General features: G+C 49.1%; 1 protein-coding gene across 4 annotated transcripts; it reads left to right on the top strand.

Annotated features, from left to right (window-relative positions):
- Window positions 1–2,004: 2,004 nt before the first annotated feature.
- Window positions 2,005–5,643, top strand: LOC100273422 (putative protein kinase superfamily protein). 4 transcript variants are annotated; one of them, NM_001147859.1, is made up of 7 exons: window positions 2,450–2,651; window positions 2,862–3,230; window positions 3,344–3,641; window positions 3,739–3,871; window positions 4,333–4,419; window positions 4,504–4,642; window positions 5,314–5,643. In NM_001147859.1, exons 1-6 carry the CDS (start codon window positions 2,531–2,533, stop codon window positions 4,618–4,620), a joined length of 1,125 nt encoding a protein of 374 aa, NP_001141331.1. In that variant the 5' UTR covers window positions 2,450–2,530; the 3' UTR covers window positions 4,621–4,642; window positions 5,314–5,643. The 4 variants fall into 4 exon arrangements, 3 of the variants coding, with proteins under 3 accessions (XP_008667516.1, XP_020403127.1, NP_001141331.1); XM_008669294.4 differs by lacking the exon at window positions 5,314–5,643 and having other exon boundaries at window positions 2,005–2,651; window positions 4,504–4,910; XR_004855887.1 differs by lacking the exon at window positions 5,314–5,643 and having other exon boundaries at window positions 2,422–2,651; window positions 4,167–4,419; window positions 4,504–4,888.
- Window positions 5,644–8,759: the final 3,116 nt, after the last annotated feature.

Below are 8,759 nucleotides of genomic sequence, written 5' to 3'. Positions count from 1 at the left end.
ACGTCAACTAACCAGCTTAAAAACTTGGAGCCTGACCATGGACCCGGTCTGCGGCCAGGCCGCACGAGGGAACAACAAGGCCGAACGAGGAATCACAAGAAAAATTAAGACCTCAGAGGAGTCGAACCACTCCTCCGAGGCCTCGGGGGCTACACCCGACGGGTGCGCTCGCGCGGACCCATCGGAACAAAATACGACCGAGAAAGGCTAGTCCCCTTGCAAAAAAAAATCCGGCAGAACCTCCAAGCGAGTGTCTACACTCCCTTTGAGGCTCGGGGGCTACTATCGGGTACCGTAATTAGGGGTACCCCCAATACTCCTTAGCATAGCTGGAAAACATCTTCAAAACAAACCGTAAAGGATGGTAAGCACATCGCAAAGTTAAAGCCTCATCTACCAAGGGACGCAATCTCGCTTCGCCCGAGCCCGGCCTCGGGCAAGAACAGTGGTCCCGGATGGATTCACGCCTCGCCCGAGGGCCTCCTCAGGCAGCAGGCGCACCCTCGGCTCGCCCGAGGCTAAGCTCGGGCGAACTTTGTCGTATAGCAACCTCGGCCAAATCGCCTTACCTCCGATCGTATCGCATGCGCATTTAATGCAGGGATCACCTGACACCTTATCCTGACACGCGCGCCTCAGTTGGCAAGGTCGAAATGACCGCGGTCACTTCGCCCCTTTACTGATCGTCCTGACAGGAAAACAACACTATTTACCCCGTTCCGACTACTGTGTCAACCACCAGGGAAAGACTAACAACAGTGAGTCACGGCCTTTCCCGAGTTCAGCCTCGGGCGCAACAGGGAGCTCCGCTTCGCCCAACCCCAGGCCTCGGCCTCAGCCTTGGCCTCGGGAGAAGGTCTCCGCCTCGCCCGACCCCGACCTCGGCCTCAGCCTCGACCTCGGGAGAAGGTCTCCGCCTCGCCCGACCCCGACCTCGGCCTCAGCCTCGGAGAAGTCACCGCCTCGCCCGACCTCGGCTTCGGACCGACTACGCTACAGGGGACACATGATTACCCTACCTCTAGCTAGCCGCCTCAGGCTACGAAGGAACAAGACCGGTGTCACATCTAGATTACTCCGGCAACAGGTAATGATGGTTCCCTGCATGCGCCCATGACGTCGATTATTCTCAAGCTCTCTACGAAGGCAAAGAAACGTCAGCAGGACCTAGGGCCGCACCGCCAGCTACGCTTCATACAGGGCTCAAGCACTTCTCCGCCGGCCATGTTAGCACATAGCTACACCCCATATGTACAGTTGTATCATCCCTTGTATCTATAAAAGGGGATGCACAGAGCCTTCTCAAGAGGGAGAGGGAGGCACGGGCGGTAAGAACGATGGAGACGGACTCACTCAAACATCGAACTCCACTCCGCAACACTAGGCTTCTCAAGAGGCCTAGGGCCGGTTTCCCTCACGAAGCTTGTAGCCCCTACTGCAAGCACCCCGGTGCAAAATAATATAAACCTCATCCCTTCTCTTGTGTTTCATCTTGCATCAACCCATCTGGATAGGGACACGCGGCACAAAATTCACTAGTCGGTCCGGTTGAGGGTCCTCGGGTCCGAAACGCCGACACTTAGGCTACCTCTAGCAGCTTACCTTTCTCGTTCTTATATGTAAACAACACTCTACAAAAAGTGTAATTTATAGTGCAAAACAATGTTTTTGATATATAGGTGAAGTGTTGAAGATATGATGATCTCATCGACTGCAAAGAAGTAGATTGGATATGCTTAGAAACGAGAAGGTATAGGGAATATTGGCTCGCATATTAATCTCGTTACTTTTTATTATATGTGGTGTAAAAAAACTAAAATCAAAAGATTGTTGCGTGACGTGAGATGAACTGCATCCCCTAACTGAGTTTTCGACGTTTCGCAGCGGTCACCGCCCGCGGGGGGGCCGCTCCGGCCGGGACATTATTCCTGCCGCGAAGACCAAGCGCATGGCATTCCGTTGCACGCGTGAGAGCAGCCGTGTCGAGCTCAGAGGCACTGCACGCCAGCGACACGTTAGCCATGTGAGTGACCAACGCCCTCTCCCGGGGGCGGGCAGGTTGGGAGGACGAGCAAACGACGTGAGGCGTCGGGCGTCGTGGGTGCAGCGGTGCGAACGGACCGCGGACTGGACTCGGTCCAAAGTCCAAACACGTATGTACACGGTCTGTCCGGAGGCCGGAGCTTCACATCGCTGGCCGGCCCCCCGCGACCGAGATGTCGCGGCCGTGCTTCACATCGCTGGCCCGCCCGCTCGTTCGTCGGTCTCGGAACTTTGTCCACCTCTGCGCTGCTGGCCTCCTGCTGCTCCTCTCCCTCCTGCAGCGTTGCCGTCCACAGGAACAGGACGGGACGGGTTGAGAAAATTTCAGCGAAACCATCGGCGGATTACATAAGCCGACAGCCACCGGTCGTTGCGTCTTGCTCATCAGAACGCTAGCTAGGACTAGGAGAAGCTTAACCTCTGCAACCACCGATAAGAGTTACTACTATTTACATAGGAGCGGCAGCTGCCACCGCGTGCGCCGGCGATGGGGTGGTGGGAGAACGCCAAGAGCGTGTTCGGCGACGCCGGGAACGTCGGCTGCTTCCCGAGGATCGGGAGGAAGCAGTCCAAGAACTCGTACGCTTTCCCGGCGGATCCTGGGAGCGGTGCGTTTTCTGCTCCTTTTTTCTTCTTTGCTCTGATAGTCTGGCCCCTTAGGTTTCGATCGGATTATTATCCTCGTGTTTTGCAGTAAAAAAAAGCACCGTTATTTTGCTTTTATGCGAGTGTGTGCATGCATGTCCCTTGCTCTGCTATGAAAATTCTGAAACCTGGCTATTGCTGCTTGCTGGATAACTATTGCTGCTTTGCTTCAGAAAAACGGAGAGGGTCAGGCGGCCCCGCCCCCGCCCCGGAGGAGGTGATCACGGTGGAGGTGCCGGAGGTGCCCCTGCGCGAGCTGAACGGGATCACGGCGTCCTTCTCAGGCGAGAAGCTGATCGGGCAAGGGTCCTACGCCAAGGTCTACCAGGCCACGACGCGGAGCGGCAGGCTGGCTGTCGTCAAGCGGCTGGAGAAGCCCTCCAAGCACGCGTCCAACGACGTCTTCCTCAAGCAGCTCGGGGTGGCGTCCAGGCTCAAGCACGACAACTTCGTCCGCCTGCTCGGGTACACCATCAGCGGCGACCTCCGCGTGCTGGTCTACGAGTTCGCCACCATGGGCACCCTCCACGACGTGCTTCACGGTGGGTCTCCCTCCCCCCTCCCCTGCTGTTGCTGCTGCTGGTGGTGGTCAGAAACATGTATCCAGGCAGCAGCCACTCTTGGACCAACGACAACGAACCAACCACGTACGCAGGGGACAGGGATGTGCTGAGGCTGCCGCCGCCGGAGCAGGGCAGCGCCGCCAGGCCGGTGCTGCTGAGCTGGATTCACCGCGTGCACATCGCGCTGGACGCGGCGAGGGGGCTGGAGTACCTGCACGAGATGGTGCAGCCGCCGGTGACGCACAAGGACGTGCGCTCCACCAACGTCCTGCTGTTCGAGGGCTTCAGGGCCAAGATCGCCGACTACAACATGTTCAGCCAGGCCGCGGACATGGCCAGGCTCAACCGCTCCACGCACACGCTCGGTTCCTTCGGCTACCAGGCGCCCGAGTACGTGCCTTCAGTTCGTGTAGCAGCACAGCACTGCTGTTTCATGTTTGGGATCGGGTCGGGTGGGTCTCTGACGGATTCGTGGTTGTTCCTTCAGGTACGCCATGACGGGCCAGATGACGGACAAGAGCGACGTGTACAGCTTCGGCATCGTTCTCCTGGAGCTCCTGACGGGTAGGAAGCCATTGGACCGGACGTTGCCGCCGGGCCAGCGAAGCCTGGTGAACTGGGTAAGAATTATCGAATACTTGTAGGTCACCCACCCCCTGACTCTGATTCCATTATTAGTTACGTAATCTGAAGGCAACCAAAATGATAGTCCGCATCAATCAAACAGTGAAAAATAAACGCGAAACCAAACTGGAATAATTGCAACCAGTTAGTGTATCCTACTACTAATCACCGCATTCTTACCTAACCCAGCTGAGAATCGATCGAAAGAGGTACTTTCCTAGACACAAGTGGAAGATTTGGGTGGCATTCTGTCAAACTGATCAAAATGTGTTTTCTTTGTTCAACTTCAAGAAAGTTCTAGACCCCAGATTAAAAATCGATGGAGCTTGCCCTCCGAGTGCTATAACCAATAATGTTGATGCACCCTGGATGGAATAACCCCAACCCCAACGAGCACCAAAAAATGGGAGAGAAAAAAAAAACGTCTGGCGATTTCCTGATCATGTTGATGCATCAGGCAACTCCGATGCTGACGGAAGACAGGGTTCAGGAATGCATCGATCCGCAACTTGGTGATCAGTATCCTCCTGCTGGAGCTGTCAAGGTCTCTCTTAACCCATAACAATTTTCTACACACGAAAACTTTTCTTCTGCAGAACCGTACCTAACCTTGTCGACCTGCATGCAGCTCGGGCGAATCGCGGTGCAGTGCCTGCAGTACGACCCCACCTTCCGGCCGTCCATGGGCACCGTCGCCCGCGTCATCAACTACGCCGTCTTGCGAGACCAGCAGGGCGTCGTCTGATTTGATGGCGTGCCGAATTTTGGTACTATAGCTGTGAATATCATGCATGTCTTGCTGTGCTATGTTAAGTAAGCTGGCCATGTTTGAGCAGCGGTTATTATCTGAGAATGGATACTATCCTTGGAAGCAGCACGGAATGGGTTGCGGTTACGACCACATAAAACAATGGGCTAGTTTGTAATAACAATATATTTTTCTCTGAGAATGTTTTGTGAAGGTGTACAAAAAAAAAAAGATACAGGAGCTGGTCACTAAATCAGTTGGGGTTTCTCGACCTGAGCGAGTTCTTATTGATGGCATATTTAATTCGTGGCTAACTCGCCACATTTTATCTAAGTTTAGTCGTTCGAATTGAAGTACTAAACTTAGACATGCAATACCAAAAAATGTCTTGCACCCTAGGTCAGTTTTTCTTTTTTTAAAAAAAAAAATCAACAACAAAAGTTGTACACTGTCATTTTGCATTAGTTGTGTTCCATCTATTGGCCCAAAAGTATATGGAGAATCATTTACTTTGCTTTAAAAATAGACATGCCCATTAGCATTAATCATATTATCGGATCTTGGGAATCTAATAATGCTCTGGCATACAAAAAATTATTACTGACTTGAATATCAGCTTTATTTTGGTCCATCTGGCTCTGTCGAAACGAGGTGGTGTTTAATCATAAACCAATACTATCAATTGTGCAGGTTATTTTTAGGGTTACTCACTGTTCAGATTCTGGAGACTTCTACAGAAGGAGGAAAAGCACCAACAAATTCTCGATGCATGTCGAGCTTTGGAGGTGGTGGCGATGTAAGTTTTTGCAATGCATGGATGGCGCTCGAATGCAAGAATTGAAGATGGCTAGTGTTTTCTATAGTCATGACATTTTGTTTTCTTTGAGTTAGTTTAATTATTCAAGCAACTACTCTATGGTGCAATAATCGTTATGTAATGGATGTACGTATTTGTATGCTAAAGCCGGAACTCTTGTTTCCATAATAAAAAAAATCTATTGGCCCAAAATGTGGGGCTATAAAACAAGAAAACAGAGGAACAAGGTGGCCCGAATTCTGCTTCTGCGTGTATAGATATTTCTTTTGCGTATACAGTTGACAAGTCATTTGTTCTACTCTCAGCAAAAAAAGAAGAAGAATTTCTTCTATACCTACCTGCAGGACCAAATAAATCGACTTCAGAAAAAATCCTTATGAATGAGATGTTCCTATGTAAGTTTAGAGTGCACTGCTAAAAAGACTTTGAACATGTAGATGAACTGTTGTACCGTTATGCCAGCAAATTAGGTTTATATTTTTCAGTGCCATCAAGTCATCATTTACATGCTGGTCACTAATGTTCCTCATACAAACAAAAGATTATAAGCATGAGATGTACCTTAAGGGGGCGTTTGTTTCCTTTCATTTTGAGGAATTAGAATTTTACTAATGTAATAGGCTATTTTTTTAGTATGTGACATTCCACCACTTTCCAAAGTTATCATATAAGCCTATCTCAAATTCATGGATGAGAAATGGAAATTGATTCTATAGATTAAATATTATTTTTCCGATGTACAACTTATAACACACTCTTCTATTTGCTTCGTTATAACATAAATATAGTATATAAATATCTCTCTCATATAATTTAGGATAATATACAAATATATTACATATATAAATATATGAACTTAATTAGTTTTGTCTAAATTATAATTATTAAAATAAAATAAAATTCTAACGAAACAAACGGGGCTGAGTGTAATCTCAAATTGGCAGCAGTGGTTTTCTCTCATCAGTTCCGCTAAGATGCCTTGCCAGAAACCAGTGCGAGCATAGACATGATTAGAGACCCCCTCCACAAAAAAATGTCAGTTCTTGATTTATTCAATCAAAAAATGAGTCGCTTACATCATCAGCGGCACCAACAGTCATATTTACAAAACAAGACTCAACTCAGAGGACCTGTGAAACAGAAATCGCCTCATTGGGTCTGATTGGTTGATGTCCAAAATTTTACCAAAACATGGGCAAGCCAAAATTTTGGCAGCCACTTGGTTGGCTACCAAAATTTGGCAACATCTCACAATTAGCATGCCAAATTTATGGCAATTATTCATGCCTTAGTTTTAGCAGTTTTTTCTTGCCAAATCTTTGGTACGACCATGCATAAAACAATGGGCTAGTTTGTAATAACAATATATTTTTCTCTGAGAATGATTTGTGAAGGTGTACAAAAAAAAACTGCACAGGGAATGAGCTGGTCACTAAATCAGTTGGGGTTTCTCACCTGAGCGAGTTCTTATTGATGGCATGTTTGGCTCGTGGCTAACACTTTGTCTAATGTTAGTCGTTCGAATTGAAGAACTAACATTAGACAGAAAGTTAGACAAAGTGTGACAAGTTAGACAGCGAACCAATACCAAAGGATGTCTTGCCTGCCAGGTCAGTTTTTCTTTTTTTTTAAATCAACAACATAAGTTAACTATCATTTTTGCCCCCAAAAAGAGGGAAGAGACTATGGTACATAATAAGCATTAGTGCATTAGTGTCATGACACATGATGAATCATCAGTGAGGAGCAGGCCAAGACATGAAAAAGAGGCCCAACTCAAGGTTTAGTGGGCTGGAATGGACCCACTAGGGTGTGTGCGTGTTGTAAGCCAGGGGAGCTTGGAGAGGGGGTTAAGAAGGGACCTAAGAAGCTTGAGCGTGATGTGGAGGATTTTGAGAACTCTTGGCTAACTGCGTCCGGATGGTGGGCGAATCCGCCTTGTAATCTCCACCATACTCTATACTTCTAAGATCTTCGTGAGAGAAGTGTCCCAGGAGCGGTGCACATCCCACCCCAATTTAGTGTTCTCACAACTGGTATCAGATTCATCCGTCCGATCCTAGCAGAACCACCAAGCTACGTATTGCGTCCGCAGTACAAAACCCGCGCTTAGAAGCAATCCGACGTCATGGAGCAAGGCATCGACGAACTGTCCAAGCTACTTCAAGCGATGCAGTCACATAATGAGTCGATCAAGACAGCTCTAGAAGAAAATATTGCAGTTCGTGATCTGTCCTCTTGGAGACTTCACATTGAGGCAGATGTGGGCAATCTGCCGGTGGAGATTAGTTAGCTCTCCGCCTAGGTGAAAGAAATGGTGGCTATTCAAGGTGATTACTCTGCTGCACGCAAGGTGTTCGACGGGGGTTCTGAGGAACAAATTCTGTCGATGAACACCCATATGGGGACTTCTCTACTTCCTGCGGACAAGAACATGATGTGTATGGCGCGACAACAGCTAACCGGGGTGCTGGATTTGGGGTAGTAACTACCCTGACTACGCCTCCGATCAAAGGTAACAATCTTCTTCCTCATCTTGGCTTTTCTGCTCAGCCGTTGAACCAAGCAGTACATCCCAGTTTATCCCCTTACTCGGCAAATCTGGCAGCGACTTTACCTAACCACTAGATTAAGAACAATAACAGTTTAAATTTTGGTGTTCGATGGACTAGCCATTAGATGTTCTCTTCTCTTCTTGTTGTTCATTGCTTAGAGAAGTGGCACGGTATTCCGTGGAACAGTTGTTTGAGAGTCGACACCTTTAGCCTTTTATATAGCGCAGGCGTGAAAGTGAGTCGCAACTATGGTAATTAGGGTGCGGCTAAACTGGATCTAGAGATAGGATAAACTAGGACGTAATCTATTTAGGATAAGCTAGAAATAGGTCACTAAGACCAATCCAACATTCCCACTTTGATCTTATACTTCTTTACTTATACTTAAGAGTTACTTTCTTAATCTCTACTACCTATTAAGCCTGTAAGGGTAGCCTGCCGTTCTGCCGTTAGACGATCTCAGCCACCCGTTCTACTGTTCTGTAATCTAATCCGCATGATCACGCACCATCGTCCGCTCTCACCAACCAGCCCCGCAGACAGGTCACCCCATTACTTGAAAGGCCGAAACCATCGCTCCTCCCCCCGAATCTAGAGCGGACCATGCGCCCAGGCTCTCCTCCACTGCGTTGCCGCCGCCCGCCTCGAGGTTTGCCGGAGCGAGCCATGCGCCCGGGATCTCCTCCGCTGCATCGCCACCACCCGGTCCTGGAGCACGGCACCACGACGCCCTGCGTGTACCTTCGCCCCGTGGTCGCCTCCCA

This window comes from Zea mays, chromosome 2 (genome assembly GCF_902167145.1).
Source record: "Zea mays cultivar B73 chromosome 2, Zm-B73-REFERENCE-NAM-5.0, whole genome shotgun sequence".
Classification (NCBI taxonomy): Eukaryota; Viridiplantae; Streptophyta; class Magnoliopsida; order Poales; family Poaceae; genus Zea; species Zea mays.
The sequence above is the reverse complement of the archived record's forward strand: the minus strand, read 5'-3'. Positions and strand labels throughout refer to the sequence as shown.

Bases quoted from the DNA above. Each gene is read 5' to 3' on its own strand.
- LOC100273422 (NM_001147859.1), top strand. From the start codon at position 2,531: ATGGGGTGGTGGGAGAACGCCAAGAGCGTGTTCGGCGACGCCGGGAAC. The intron at 2,652-2,861 runs GTGCGTTTTCTG...GCTTTGCTTCAG, and splicing joins CCCGGCGGATCCTGGGAGCG to AAAAACGGAGAGGGTCAGGC. The intron at 3,231-3,343 runs GTGGGTCTCCCT...CCACGTACGCAG, and splicing joins CCTCCACGACGTGCTTCACG to GGGACAGGGATGTGCTGAGG.